Source organism: Bos indicus x Bos taurus, chromosome 18 (assembly GCF_003369695.1).
Source record: "Bos indicus x Bos taurus breed Angus x Brahman F1 hybrid chromosome 18, Bos_hybrid_MaternalHap_v2.0, whole genome shotgun sequence".
Lineage (NCBI taxonomy): Eukaryota > Metazoa > Chordata > Mammalia > Artiodactyla > Bovidae > Bos > Bos indicus x Bos taurus.
In genome coordinates, this window is record NC_040093.1 from 16,146,069 (window position 1) to 16,160,904 (window position 14,836).

General features: G+C 57.5%; 2 protein-coding genes across 4 annotated transcripts in view; one reads left to right on the forward strand and one right to left on the reverse strand.

Moving 5' to 3' along the window:
* Positions 1 to 8,504, forward strand: HIPK4 (homeodomain interacting protein kinase 4). The gene is made up of 4 exons (XM_027515812.1): positions 1 to 1,168; positions 5,298 to 5,654; positions 6,521 to 7,369; positions 7,953 to 8,504. Exons 1-4 carry the CDS (start codon positions 704 to 706, stop codon positions 8,130 to 8,132), a joined length of 1,851 nt encoding a protein of 616 aa, XP_027371613.1. The 5' UTR covers positions 1 to 703; the 3' UTR covers positions 8,133 to 8,504.
* The window catches only part of PLD3 (phospholipase D family member 3), a 20,691-nt gene continuing 13,612 nt past the window's right edge, over positions 7,758 to 14,836 (reverse strand). For all 3 annotated transcript variants that reach the window (XM_027515806.1, XM_027515804.1, XM_027515805.1), the window contains 5 exons: positions 13,238 to 13,438; positions 11,567 to 11,706; positions 10,808 to 10,973; positions 9,816 to 9,915; positions 7,758 to 9,702 (listed from right to left, as the gene is read on the reverse strand). In XM_027515806.1, the coding sequence (XP_027371607.1) occupies positions 9,515 to 9,702; positions 9,816 to 9,915; positions 10,808 to 10,973; positions 11,567 to 11,706; positions 13,238 to 13,438 (795 nt within the window). In that variant the 3' untranslated portion in view covers positions 7,758 to 9,514. The remainder of the gene's footprint in view (positions 9,703 to 9,815; positions 9,916 to 10,807; positions 10,974 to 11,566; positions 11,707 to 13,237; positions 13,439 to 14,836) is intronic.

Below are 14,836 nucleotides of genomic sequence, written 5' to 3' on the forward strand. Positions count from 1 at the left end.
ATCAAACCCACTTCTCTTGCATTGGCAGGTGGATTATTTACCAGAGCCACCAGGGAAGCCCAGTGCTCTCAGAACAAGGTCCAGACTCCTTAGCCTGACACTCAAGATCCTTTGCAACCTGGCCTCGCTTTATTCACGCTGCCCCCTCCCCAGGGCAGCCACAGGCAGGGGCAGGGGTTTTCTGAACACAGACATACCCACAAATACCCCAGCTTGGGAAGCCTGCAGCTCCTCACCTCTGTTTAGGAATGTCCCTTTGCTCTCTGCCCAAGGCCCATGTTCAGGCTCCCTTCTCTTTCGACTTTTCACCTCTCCAGCCTCTCCAGGGTTCCGCCCCTGGGCGGGGGAGGGGGGTGCCCTACCTGGCACCCCACCCCCCCATTCCAGCCAGGGGCTAAGGTCTCCAACAATAGAACCAGAGCCACTCAGCAACGCTGGAACCCATTCGGGGGGGCCTGGGGCCCCTCATCCCAAGCCGGGAGGGCTTTGGGGGAGGGGTGCAGCCCCTGGCAGACTCACCGTGTGGCCCAGGGGTCTGGGGGTTGCCAGGGAGGTGGGGGCGAACCTTGCAGGGCAAGGCACGAGTGCGGTCCTTTTTCCCCCACTGTGGGGGCCTCGGGGCCAGCGTCAGGGCGGGAGGCCTCGGAGGCAGAGCCCGTGGAGCAGGGGTGGCAGCAGGCCGGCGTCCAGAGGCAGGGGCACCATGGCCACCATCCAGTCGGAGACTGACTGCTACGACATCATCGAGGTGCTGGGCAAGGGCACCTTCGGGGAGGTGGCCAAGGGCTGGCGGCGAAGCACAGGCGAGATGGTGGCCATCAAGATCCTGAAGAACGACGCCTACCGTAACCGGATCATCAAGAACGAGCTGAAGCTGCTGCGCTGCATGCGGGGCCTGGACCCCGAGGAGGCCCACATCATCCGCTTCCTTGAGTTCTTCCATGATGCCCTCAAGTTCTACCTGGTCTTCGAGCTGCTGGAGCAAAACCTTTTCGAATTCCAGAAGGAGAACAACTTCGCGCCCCTCCCCGCCCGCCACATCCGCACGGTCACCCTGCAGGTGCTCCGGGCCCTGGCCAGGCTCAAGGAACTAGCCATCATCCACGCTGATCTCAAGCCTGAGAACATCATGCTGGTGGACCAGACCCGCTGTCCCTTCAGGGTCAAGGTGAGTGCGCCATCCCAGGGCAGCAGGTCCCCTGCTCCTGTTCCTCACCCAGCTTCCCCCAGCCCTGGGGTCTCTCCTTGACTCTGAGGTCTCCCTGGGTCCCCCCTCCCCCTCTGAGGTCTCTCCCTCCTTGTCCACGATGGTTCTGCCCACCTCCTGGCTCTGAAATTCCTCTTCCCCCATCCCAGTCCTGCACCCTCTCCCTGCCAGTCCTGAGGTCTCCCCGTCCTTGTTCCATTCTTAGCTCAGCTCCTCTGTCCTGCTCCTATCCCTGCGACGTTCTAGTGGGGGAGACAGTGAAAGTGAAAGCGTTAGTCGCTCAGTCATGTCCGGCTTTTTGTGACCCCATGGACTGTAGCCTGCCAGGCTCCTCTGTCCATGGGATTTTCCAGGCAAGAATACTGGAGTGGGTTGCCATTTGCTTCTCCAGAGGATCTTCCCAACCCAAGGATCGAACCTGGGTCTCCTGCATCACAGGCAGATTCTTTCCCATCTGAGTTCCAGCGGAGGAGATAGAGTCTCCAAGATAAATGAGAAAATAAGATATGTGAACAAGAAGGAGACAAGATGAAATCAGGAGGAGAAGGATGTGGGGTGGTGATGAGTGAAACTTTAGGTTCTGTGGTCAGGGAGGCCTCCCTGAGAAGGTGACATTTGAGGGAAGGTTTGAAAGAAGGAGGGAGCTGTGTTGACATCTGGGGGAAAGCATCTGGGTAGAAGGAGCAGCCAGTGCAAAGGCCCTGAGGCAGGAGTAAGTATATGAAAGTGTGAAACTGAAGGTGTTTATCGCTTCTCGGCCTTTAGGCTAAGATCAAGGGTAAAAGTGTTAATCGCTCAGTCCTGTCTGACTGTTTGTGACCCCATGGACTGTAGCCTGCCAGCCTCCCTTGTCCATGGGATATTTTCAGGCAAGAATACTGGAGTGGGTTGCCATATCCTTCTCCAGGGGATCTTCCCAACCCAGGGATTGAACCCAGGTCTCTTGCATTGCAGGCAGATTCTTTACCATCTTATATATAAATGCATATGTACAAGTATGTGTGTTTGAGGAGCAGTGAGGAGGCCAGCGTGGCTGGAGCAGAGTGACTGAGGAGAAGAGGGAGGAAACAAGACCAGGGAGGGGATGGGGCGGTGGCATACGGGGCCTTTAGGGTGGAAGCACTGGAGGATCCTGGGCTGAGGAGAGGGTGTAGTCTAACGCAGGTGCTCACGGGCTCCCTCTGGCTGCAGGAGGGGAACTGAGTGAGGGGCCTGAGCAGATAGAGAGTGTGACTGCCCCGGGTCCAGGTGGGTGGGGTCACCGGAGAGAGATGTGTGTTGGGGGTGGGGGGTTCCGGGTAGATGTTGTTTCTTTTGGTCACCCCCGTTGGCTGGCGGGAATCTTAGTTCCCTAGCCAGGGATTGAACCTGGGCCGCGACACTGAAAGCTCGGAGTCCTAACCACTGGACCACCAGGGAGTCCCTCGGGGTAGATTTTAGAACAGGTTATTGTACGGCAGAAACCAACACAACGTTGTAAAGCAGTTTTTCACCAATTAAAAAAATTATTAAAAAAAAGATTTTAGAACAGGGTTTGCTGGTAGATCTGATGTGACGTGTGAGAGAGGAAGTGAGGGAGGCCGAAAGCCTGTTGGCCTGAGTGGCTGGAAGGACATCGGCAGGATCCTTCATTGTGAGTTTGTTCATTAGCATGTTCTGAGTGCCTACTCTGACCCTTCTGTCTGCTTACAGGTTTGTTACTCTCTGACGATGGGTCTGAACTAAGAGCCTTGTGAGGGCAGGGCCAGGGGCGTTTTGGTCACTTCTGTGTGTTTAGCATCTCCCAGCATAGCACCTTGGTGGAGTCAGTGCTAAATGAACATCAGAGACACAGGGAGATACAGAGACAGGAAAAGGCAGATCATTCTGCCCCAACAGATGGAGAGAGAGAGACCCCAGGAAGGAGAGATTCCCGCAAATAGAGCAGGAGACAAACAGGACAGAACCACAACACCTGGTCTGCGTTGGCAGCCCCGCCTCGTTTGTGGAATGAGTGAATGAATGAATGAATTCCGTGAAGGCTGACTGAATGATCGGGGTCATCCACACTTTCTGGGATTCAGGCCTCAGCAGTCTGTGTTCCGAATCCAGATCAATAACCATTTGGGGTAACACTGCCTTCTGCAGATAGACGGTAAGGGATGGCTGAATGAAAAGCAGAATAACTCAGGGAGGGAAACTGAGGGAGAGGCTGAGATATGGTCACAGAGATTCAGAGTAAAAATGGCAGATGGCTCCCCCGGAGGCATGGCAAGACACACGGGTTTTCAGTCATTCACAATGTGACTTTGACAGGTGTTCATCGAGCACCTGTGTGAACCAAGGGCCGGGGGGGTGGGTGTCAGCAATGCTTGATGGTGAAAGAAGAGGACTTGGGTTTCAGGGTGGTGTCCTTCTAGTGGGCCCGAGAGAGACAGAGATGAGAGATACCGACAAGCAACGAGGAGGCAAAGAAAAGACAGAGACACCAACCCAACAAGAGACAGAAAGAAAGAGAATGACAGGGATAAAAAAGTCAGTTCATACATTCATTCACTCTCTCCTGGGCCCCCACCATGTGCCAGGCGCTGTTCCATCCATCTAGGGATGTGGCAGCGAATAGATAAAATCCTTGCCCTCGTGGGACTGATGTCCTCGTTGGATAGAAAAGCAATGAACTCCATACAAAAGTAAAATATATGGTATGTGAAATGGTGTTATGAGCTATGGAGAGGTACTTCCTTGTGATCCAGTGGCTAAGACTCAGCGCTCCCAGTGCAGGGGGCCCGGGATCTAGCTCCTGGTTAGGGAACTAGATCTCACATGCCACAACTGAAAGACCTCCTGTGCTGCAACTAAGACCTGATTCAGCAAAAAAAAAAAAAAAAAAGAGCTATGGAGAAAACCAGGGCTAGGGAAGTAAGTGCGGCTTCCAAGGTGGGGCTAGTGGTAAAGAACTCTCCTGCCAATGCAGGAGACATGAGACGGGGGCTTGATTCTTAGGTTGGGAAGATCCCCTGGAGGAGAGCATGGCAGCCCACTCCAGTATTCTTGCCTGGAGAATCCCATGGACAGAGGAGCCTGGCGTGCTACAAACCATGGGAGTCGCAGAGTCAGATATGACTGAGCGACTTAACACGCACACAGGGAGGTGGGTGAGAAGGGTGGGGTGTGCTGTTTTTGATAGGATGGTCAGCAGAGGGCTCCCTGAGAAGGTGACATTTAAATAAAGACTTGAGGTAAGGGAGGCAGCCACGTGGACATCCAGAGGAAGAGCAAGCTAGGCCCAGGGAACAGCCAGGGTAAAGGCCCTGAGTGTGAGTGTGTCTGGGTTGTTCAAGGATTGCAAGAGGCTGGTGTAGCTGGTGCTGCGTGACCATGGGGAGGGGATTGTCGAGGCAGATTGTGGGAGTCTTGAGGACCAAGGGATGAAGGCTCCGGCTCTTATCACAGGATGTGGTAAAGCCACAGGAAAATTCTGAGTAGGAGAGTGACGTGATCTGACTCAGATGGTCACAGGATCCTTGGGGCTGCCTGTGAGAATCAGATTGGAGGGCTGGCGGGGCGGGGTGAGGGTGGGCAGGGGAGGAACAGGGAGACCAGCAAGGAGGCCCTGACGTTAGTCGCTCAGTCGTGGCCGATTCTTTTGCGACCCCACGGGCTGTTGCCCGCCAGGTTCCTCTGTCCATGGAATTCTCCAGGCAAGAATGCTGGAGTAGGTTGCCACTTCCTTCTGCATTTTCTTCCCCAGTAGTCTAGGTGGAGGCTGAAGGAAGACAGGACCGGGGTGGGGGCTGAGAATGGGACACAGAGTGAGCAGAAGAGAAAGTGGATGGAGTCAGGAAGATTTGCTGATGGACAAGGCATGGGGGAGACAGACGAGACAGAGGCTAACCCCCAGGGGCATACGTTCTGGTGGAGATAGAGATCGAGAGACCAGCACACAAACCAGAAACAAGGGCTGGAGGAGAGAGGGACATAAAGAAGAGACCTAGATTCAGAGGTGCAGCACTAGACAGTCAAGTGGCAGATGCAGAAGGACCCCACCGAAAGACGCCAGGGGAGGCTCATATGGGCTACACCTGCCCAGCTGCCTCCCTCCTCCTGCCAGGTGATCGACTTTGGCTCGGCCAGCATATTCAGCGAGGTGCGTTACGTCAAGGAACCCTACATCCAGTCCCGCTTCTACCGGGCCCCCGAGATTCTACTGGGGCTGCCCTTCTGTGAGAAGGTGGATGTGTGGTCCCTGGGCTGCGTCATGGCCGAGCTGCACCTGGGCTGGCCCCTCTACCCGGGCAACAATGAGTACGACCAGGTGCGTTACATCTGTGAGACGCAGGGCCTGCCCAAGCCCCACCTGCTGCATGCCGCCCGCAAGGCCCACCACTTCTTCAAGCGCAACCCGCACCCTGACGCCGCCAACCCCTGGCAGCTGAAGTCCTTGGCTGACTACCTGGCTGAGACCAAGGTAGGGGGGACAGGTGGGGGCGAGGGCAGTCAGTGTGAGCAGTCTGCTGCACCCAGAAGAAAAAAAATCTAGGTTAGATCTCAGAGAGGACCGGAAGCTTGGCGGGTGGGGGGGGGGGGCGGGGGGCGGGATGCAGGCTGTGGAAGTTGTTACAGCAAGATGGATCTGAGTGAGACCCTGCGTGGGACTGGAAGTCAGGGCAGCCACCTCTGCAGCCAGAATCATCAGAGTTGTGCGGCAAGAGTCTGGATGAGACAGCAGAGAGGACTGGAAGTCTGGGCCAGTCCGGTGGGAGCTGTCACAGGAATAGAGGGGTCTGAAGTACCTGGCAGACCTTAATAACCCCTGGGAGAATGGTCTGGGCTTGACTCGTTGGAGGCCTGAGGGCTGGGATCAGACATGGGGATCAGCTGTGGCAGCCAGAGGGGTCAGCATTTGATTCCAAAGGAGGCAGCCCTTCTGCTCGTTGCTGACAGAGGCTGCACCCATGGCTCAGGGAAGGACTGGAGGGCTGGGGCAAGAGCCAGCTCGGGTCAGTGAGAGCCCTGGGTTAAACAGGAGGACCACAGGTCACGGTCAGCCATTCTTCCTACAGCAGTAGGCGGGGTCTGGCTGAGATTAGAAGGGGCTTCTCTTGGTAGGGAGCAAGTATGACCTTCCCAGCAGTAAGAGAGCACCAAGTCAGATCCCAGGCAGAACTGGAAGTCAGGGTTCCCGTGTGCAGACTTCATAGCCACGAGAGAGCTCTGGGCCAGACTGGAGGGCCAACTGGAAACTAGGGTGGGGGGTCAGATGTGGGCCCCTCAGCAGGAGAGCCTGGGGCCGGAACTCCGTGCCCACCCCTGCTGCACCCCGTGTCCCACCAGGTGCGCCCACTGGAGCGCCGTAAGTACATGCTCAAGTCACTGGACCAGATCGAGACAGTGAACGGCGTCGGGGCAGCCAGTCGGCTGACCTTCCCGGACCGCGAGGTGCTGGCGGAGCACGCCGATCTCAAGAGCATGGTGGAGCTGATCAAGCGCATGCTGACCTGGGAGTCGCACGAACGGATCAGCCCCAGTGCTGCCCTGCGCCACCCCTTCGTGTCCATGCAGCAGCTGCGCAGCACCCACGAAACCACCCGCTACTACCAGCTCTCGCTGCGCAGCTGCCGCCTGTCCCTGCAGGTGGAGGGCAAGCCACCCACGTCGGTCTTGGCCGCCGCGGAAGATGGGCCCCCCTACTACCGTCTGGCCGAGGAGGAGGCGGCCATGGGCCTGGGCAGCACAGGGGGCAGCGGGCCCTTCTTCCGAGAGGAGAAGGCCCCCGGCATGCAGAGGGCCATCGATCAGCTGGACGACCTGAGCCTGCAGGAGGTGGGGCGTGGGCTCTGGGGCGAGACTCATGCCGACGTGGTCCCCGACGTGCTGGCCCCGCTCAAGGCTGCCGCTGTGGGCCGCCGGCTGCCCGAGTCCAGCCCTGAGCCCATCCTGGCCTTCTACGGCACCCGCCTGGTGGGCCGCCACAAGGTCCGCAAGGCACCGGTAGGCTCCAAGTCTGACTCCAACTTCAGCAACCTGATCCGGCTGAGCCAGGCCTCACCTGAGGACGACGCCCCGTGCAGGGCCAGTGGCTGGGCAGAAGGAGAGCGCCTTGGGGCCTCTGCCGAGCCGCCTGTCATCCCACAGCGTGACGGGGATGGGCCAGACATCAAGGACATGACCATGGATGCTGAGGTGAGCTGGGTGGGGGTAGGGGGGCAGCCAGGGTGCAGGTGATTCTGGGGTTGGGGCACAGGGAACCAGCCTGGCCTCCCACACATCTGAGTGGCCTGTAGTTGGTTCAAGGTCCAACACACACTACTAGCCCACCCTCGGGATGTGATGAGGCTCAGCAAACACTAAGACACTCCTGTGACAAGGTTCAGCAAACATGAACCCATATTCAGGCTGTGTAAAAACTCAGAACATCGTAATCCACATGTGGGAACTGATAGAGGCCCAGGACTCTGAACAAGACCGTAGCACAGCTCACCCACCTCCAGGAAGATGGGACAGAGGCTCAGCAAACAGTCCTTCAGGACACATTAAGGTCTCAGCAAACACTCCTTCAGGACACATTAAGGTCTCAGCACACACCATTTAAGCCTCCAAAATGTCGAGAGGGTTCAGGATGTACAAAATTGTCCTCAGGAAGTCACAAGAAAGCAGTTGGGACCGAAGGAGTCCACGAGCGGGCAGGCTGGCTGTTTTCAGGGTGGAGGTGGGATGTGGGGAGGGGGCTTCCTGGATGATGCCCATCTCTGCTCCTCCCCAACAGAGTCCAGGCCCTGAGCTCTTCGACCCCAACAGCTGTCCTGGGGAATGGCTGAGTGAGCCAGACTGGACGCTGGAGGGCCTCAGGGGGCCACGGGTTCAGGGGCTCCCCCCACACCACGCCCACCCACATGGTCCACCCCGGGCCACCAGCTTTCTGCAGCACGTCGGCGGGCACCACTGATGGGTGACCCCACCCCTGCCCATCGCTGGGGGCTGCGCTGACGGGGCTGGCAACCCCTTCCTCAGAGCCATCCCCTGAACCGACAAATTATTCTTACAGAAAGATAGTTATCCAGAAATTCCCCACCCCCCCGCCGCCCACGGTTCATGTCTAAACACAAACTCCGAACACAGAAGGGTTTCGGGGTCTGACCTGTGGCCCCCTGGGCCAGAGGGATGCAAGAAGGGGGGGGGGCTTCACCCCACTGGCCCTGAGCACGCCCTTGGCCCTGCCACCTCTGTTTATTTCAATAAAGAACTGTTCAGCAGTATTGCCCCATGCCTGTTCTCCTTGCCTGAGGCCTGAACTGGCACGGGGGGCGGGGTTCAGGGGGGGGACCCAGGCGCTGTTCTCCAGTGCTGCACCCAGTCCACCACAGGCTCAGGCTGGAGCCTGCACTCAGCACACTGCCCCCTCCCTGGAACACGCTGGGTGCCTGGCATGCAAGAATTCACCATCAGAACATGCTCAGCATTCAGTAGGTGCCAACCTGAGCTGGCCAGATGCCCAGTTCTTATTGTTTGTTGACCTGTCCTTGCCACAGGTGACGGGCTTGGCATGCACATATCCATGCTCGGGACATGCGAGACGTTAAGTTCACGCTCAGTACCCACGCCAGTGTCCAGACATGCGAGTCCACCCTCAGTCCACGCTATTGGTGGCAGTGGCTTGGCGCGTGCTCGTGTGGCTCGGGTCATGCTGAGTGTGCAGCACACGTGGCCCCATGCTGGCTCCAGGAGGCTCAGTTCATGTCCACCCACGAGGTCACACACCCATGCTCAGCACACACCAGCTAGCGTGCATCATACACCGAGCATTCAGCACACCCTGGCCCATGCTGGTCACCCATTGAGGGCTCAGCACACATCAGACATGTGCTGAGAGTCCAATGCACACCAAACCACACTGGCCACATGCTGAGGGCCAAGTACCCACAAAGATGTCCCCCTCAGAGGCTCATGCCAGCTGTCCCCTACCCGACACCCCACCTTACACCACTCAGTCAGGCACAGGCTGTACAGACAAGTTATTTACTTCTTATTATGACCTTGGGCCTTCTTTGCCCTGGGAAGTGGGGTGGGCCAGGGAGGCTAGGCCCAGCATGCACCCCCACTTCTCCTTTTGGGACTGAGCCCTCCCGCAGCTCGGCTGGGTCCTCTGGGGCCACAGCATCAGGCCAGTGGGGGTGGAGGTAGAGATGGGAGGCTGGGGTGGGGGTGGTTGCGAAGGGGGAGCCTGTTGGAGTCACAACGGGTCAGACAGAAGCGGGGGGCACAGGGACAGGGGATGGAGACCCGGAACACCAGGGCCTTGCAGGCCTGGCCTGGCCATCGGACCGGGCCTCAGAGCAGGCGACAGGCGTTGCCCACGCTGTCGGCGGCAGCGTCAAGGTCATGGCTATAAGGGGAGTCCCAGTCCCTCAGGAACACGGCCTCCAGCTGGCTCCGCAGGCCACCCCGCCCGTTCTGTGTCACCAGCAGCGAGGTGCCTGCCGTCTCGGTGAAGTAGCTGCCAGACCAGTTGGAGGTTCCTATGGGGAGTTGGGGGTCCAGAGAGTCAGGGCCCATGGCGCCACCTGGACCCCCTTCCATTGCCCACCCCACCCCCCTGCCCCCCCAATCATGGTGCTCCTGGAACACTTACCGATGTAGGTGGCCCGTTCAGTCACCATGTACTTGTTATGGTTGACGCGGGCATAAGGGATTCGGGCCTGGGCATCGTCCGCAGGGACCACAAAGAGTTTCTGAGAGGGGTGGGGAGATGCAGGGTGAGGACAGAGAAGCCCCTGGGTTGGGGATGGGGAGTGGAACCAGGTCTTCGGGACTGGGGGCTCAGCTGCTTCCCTTCAGGCCCTGGGGATCAGAACAGGGCCCAGAGAAGTGCATGTGTGCGTGCAAAGTCGCTTCAGTCGTGTCCAACTCTTTGCAACCCTATGGACCATAGCCCGCCAGGCTCCTCTGTCCTTGGGATTCTCTAGGCAAGAATACTAGAGTAGGTTGCCATGCCCTCCTCCAGGACATCTTCCCAACCCAGAGATCAAACCTGTGTCTCTTATGTCTCCTGCATTGGCAGGCGGGTTCCTTACCACTAGCCCAGTGTGTGAAGCCCTTCAGAGGAGTGGGTCCTCCGTAAAGACTGGCTCACACGCCACCTGTTCCCTCTAGGGTTAAAAGTGTTAGTCACTCAGTCATGTGCAACTCTTTGCGACCCCATGAACTGTTGCCTGCCAGGCTCCTCTGTCCATGGAATATTCCAGGCAAGAGTACTGGAGTGGGTTGCCATTTCCTCCTCCAGGGGAATCTTTCCGACTCAGGGATCGAATCTGGGTCTCCTGCACCGCAGGCAGATTCTTCACCATAGTCCCTGAGGTCTTACTTCAGACGTCCCCCTTTCCTGAAAGTCTGTGACCCTTCAGGCTGCAGCAGGAGCTTCCTCGGGGCTCCCCCTTCCTGGCCCTGACTCCTCTGCCCACGCCCTTGATTCCAACCCTGACCTGTAGTCACCCCTCCTCCGCCCCAATCAGGGCACAGCCCGCTCTGTGTCATCTCTGTCAGATGCCAGGTGAGTGCCACAGGAGCTGTGTCCCTGCACTGCCCTGCACAGGGGTTGAGGGGCGGGTCTGGGCAGGTGCTTACCACCTGGATGTCGGAGTGGGTGTGGTTGTCACGCAGGGCAGCCAGGGAGAGCAGGAAGGCCCGCATTGAGGGGTCAGAGTGTCCCCAGCAGCTGATCAGCAGGCGTACCTTGACGCCCCGCTCATAGGCAGCCCGCCGCAGCCCGTCGTCAATGGCAGGCCAGAACCTGGGGGCAGGGAGTGCAGGGTACGGAGGGAGGCTTCCCCTCAGCTTTAGGGCGCCAGGCCTGGGTCCCACTGCAGCTTCGGAGAACCCCCACTTCCCAAGACCACCCCATCTCTGGCTCCCGCCCACCCCTACCCAATCCACTCATCATCTTGTCTGCTGCCCCCAGACTACCTGCTCTGAACCCTCAGACCCAATCATCCCCCCTTCCTATCCCAGATCTCAAACCCCAACCGTGTCGCCCCAAACCTGAATATGCTCAGTCCCACCTCTCAAGCCCCTCACCCCATATTCCGCCCACACTCCCTGCTTCCTACCCCCAGAAACCCCACATCCTCTACCTTGAGCCTCCAGTCCCCCCATCTCCATACCCCTTTCCCAATATTCACAGCCTTTCCTCTGTCCCCTTTCCCTTGTCTCAAGCACCCAGAGCCACTCTCCCTGTCGCCTCTGTCTTGTCCTGTGGTGTCCCCTCCCTCTGTCCCCCGGCCTTGGCTCCCTGCCTGCTTTCTGGGCCCCATCACTCCCTCTCCTGTCTCCTCTTCCACTCGTGTGGCTTCCAGCCTCGAGCCCTGTCCACGTGCCCAGCAGTACCGGCGTGGGTGGGAGAACTCCATGATGGGCAGGTAGTTCATGACTGCGATGTAGATGAAACTCCGGGCGTTGTCCACCACGTTGAGCAGGGCCTTCAAGTCTGGGGTGCGGCCACTCGGACACAGCGGTGGGGGTGCACTCTGAGGGGACAAGGGGACAGTCAAGACACGTCCTTCACAGTGGACGCCGGCTGCAGACAGACCGTCAGGCCTTAGGTCCCTGTGTATCTCACTGAATGTTCAGCCTCAGTGAAGGGGAGAGATAATGACACATCCTAGCTCATAGGTGAGCAAACAGGGGCTCAGAGAAGATAAGTGATTTGCCTAAGGTCACAGAGCTGAGGAACGGAGCCAGGGTTTGAAACTAGGCGGTCTGGTTCTAGAACTTAAGCTCTAACCCAGTGGTTCTTGACATGAGCTGCCTGGTCAGGCAGCAGCAGCATCACCTGGGAACTTGTTAGAAATGCAGATTCCTGGGCCTCACTGCACAGGGCACACAGCATCAAGGTGTTGGGATGGAGCCCAGGGATCTGGTTTTAACAAGCCCTTCTGGTAATTCTAGTGCATGCTTAGACTTGAGGACCTCTGCTTTAGTCTCTTAAAAATTTTTTTATTAGTGTATAGTTGCTTTACACTGTTGTGCCAGTTTCTTCTGCTGCTGCTGCTGTGGCTGTTTGGTTGCTAAGTCGTGTCTGACTCTTTTTTTGATCCCATGGACTGTAGCCCGCCAGGCTCTTCTGTCCATGGAGATTCTCCAGGCAAGAATACTGGAGTGGGTTGCCATGCCCTCCTCCAGGGGATCTTCCCGACCCAGGGATGGAAACTGCACCTCCTGCACTGGCAGTGAATTCTTTACCCGCTGAGCCACGGGGGAAGCCCTCTAATCACTCTTGTCCCTGACTGGCTCACAGCCCACCGCCATGGCACTCCTCATGTGCCCCCGCACCCCAGGAGCTTCACCCAGCCCCCTCTACCCTCCCAACAGGTGAGCAAACTTAAGCTCTGAATGGTGATGAGGGAAACTTTACTCCCCAGTGGGAGACCACTGGACTAAAGGACCCCAATGAATTATGTCCCTCCATCCATGCCTTAGGGTGGCCCTTCATGACGACGCTGGGCCTGGCCAGGTGACTTGCTTGGGGGTCCCAGGTTGGCCACCCCAACTAGAGAAAACATCAACAGTTGAAAACAGCAGTGCCTTGTCCAGAGTGGGTGCAGTCCAACAGAGCATTCCACAGTGATGAAAATGTTCTGTATCTACACTGTTCAATACGGCAACCACTTGCTAGGTGTGGCTGCTGAGCCCTTGAAAGGGGGCTAGGGTGACTGAAGAACTGAGTTTTCAACAGCATTTCATCTTAATTGATTAAAAATGTGACATTCAGGCATAGTGGACAGTTCAACCAGGGATTGGCCTGAATGAACCCAGCCATGCTGCCTCATTAGCCCTAAGAGATTGCAAATATTATGATGCAATCATAAGATTTCTAGATGAAACCAAAGCCTAGGGAGGTTGGGACATAAGTCCCAACCTCTAAGTCTTAGGCCCCTGAGTGAGCAGGAGTGACAGCTAGTGGTCAGGACTCCATCATCCCCATCAAATCACTGGGCAGGGCCAGACGGAGGAGGTCCAGTGAGAGCATGTGGCAGGCCCCTCTTCCCTTGGACTCACCGCCAGGTAGGCCAGAGCAGGGGTTCCGTTGAGGCAGATTTCCATTGGAGTCTCTTGATTGTAGCGGGTGTCGTAAGGCCGGGGCCAGGTTGATGGGATGGAGCTGCCCGCCTGGCCCAGGAACCAGTAGGCCTCGAAGATCTTGGTCAGGTCTCGAGCTAGGCAGCTGCAGTTGTACATGACCACACCCAGCTCCTTGACCTGCGGGAGCACAGTGCTGAGCCCCAGGGTGGTGGCCTGGTGCAGGCAGGTGACGTGGACGCCTGCAGCCCCTCCTCCTGCCTCCACCAAGTCCCCCTTCCTGCCCCTTGCCCTTCTGTCTCCCCCTCTTTCTGCCCCTACTTCCCTCTTTCTGCCCCTTAGCCCCCATCCTCCTTCCCCCAGCCAAAGCCCTGAGATGGACATGATCTTGACTCAAGACTAAAATCTGAAGTTTTGGTGAAAGTCAGTTATTCCGAAGCTCCTGATTTCCTGAACCTTTGCGGCTTCTACCTTCTACTGAGCTCCTGCTCAGTCTTAGGTCTCCACTGAGGGTTTCCTCCTCCAGGAATCCTGCCTTGACTGCCCAGCCTGTGTCAGGCATTCCTTAGGCTCTCAAGGTCCCTTGGGCCTCCCTCATCACTTTCCCTGGTGACAAACCTGTCTCCCCATTGGACTGGGAGGACAGGCACCAGGGATGTCTCAGCCATGGCTGTATTTTCTGTGTTTTCCCACAGAGTCGGTGGGATTAGGGGCTTCTGCTTAGTCACTCAGTTGTGTCCGACTCTTTGCAACCCCACAGACTGTAGCCCGCCATGCTCGGCTCTTCTGTCCATGGGGACTCTCCAGGCAAGAATACTGCAGTGCGTTGCCATGCCCTCCTCCAGGGGATCTTCCCAATGCAGGAATCGAACCTAGGTCTCCTGAATTGCAGGCAGATTCTTTACTGACTGAGCCACCAGGGAAGCCCAAGAATACTGGTGTATAGAGCCTATCCCTTCTCCAAGGGATCTTTCCGACCCAGGAATTGAACCGGGGTCTCCTGCACTGCAGGCAGATTCTTTACCAGCTGAGCTACCAGTGAAACCCAGTTAGGGGCTTGCACAGTATCTATTTGTTGAAGACATCATCACTGCCTCAGCTATACCCCTTTCCCATCTCATGCTCATTCCTGCAGCTCCTCCAGGTAGCAGATTAACTGTCACTTCCTTTGGGAGATTTTCCTTGATACCCCAGGTTGGGTCCCCCATCCTGACCCTCTACTTGTGCTTCTCCCCATCTCCCATCTCAGCCTTGACCCTGTTGGGTTGACACCGCCTGGTGACAGGCCCGTCTCAGCCCTGGACCACGAGTTCCAAGAGGCCTATCTGTTGCCATCAACGTTCTCAGCGTCAGAACAGGGCTGGGCTTAAAGCAGGCTCTCAGGAAGTGAGTAGTGAAGGTCGTGTGGGTGGACAGGGTCTTGGATGCCGTATAAAGGGGCTGGCAGGTGCCATCAGGGATCAGAGGGGCTTCCATGAGCAAGGGGAGGGTGGTGGAGGGCTGGATTGGGGGATGATTCAGGAGGGCTGGTAAGAGGAGGTGGGGTACGGTTGGAGGCTGGGAGCCCCACGAGGCAGG

Bases quoted from the DNA above. Each gene is read 5' to 3' on its own strand.
- HIPK4 (XM_027515812.1), top strand. From the start codon at position 704: ATGGCCACCATCCAGTCGGAGACTGACTGCTACGACATCATCGAGGTG. The intron at 1,169-5,297 runs GTGAGTGCGCCA...TCCTCCTGCCAG, and splicing joins GCTGTCCCTTCAGGGTCAAG to GTGATCGACTTTGGCTCGGC. The intron at 7,370-7,952 runs GTGAGCTGGGTG...CCTCCCCAACAG, and splicing joins ACATGACCATGGATGCTGAG to AGTCCAGGCCCTGAGCTCTT.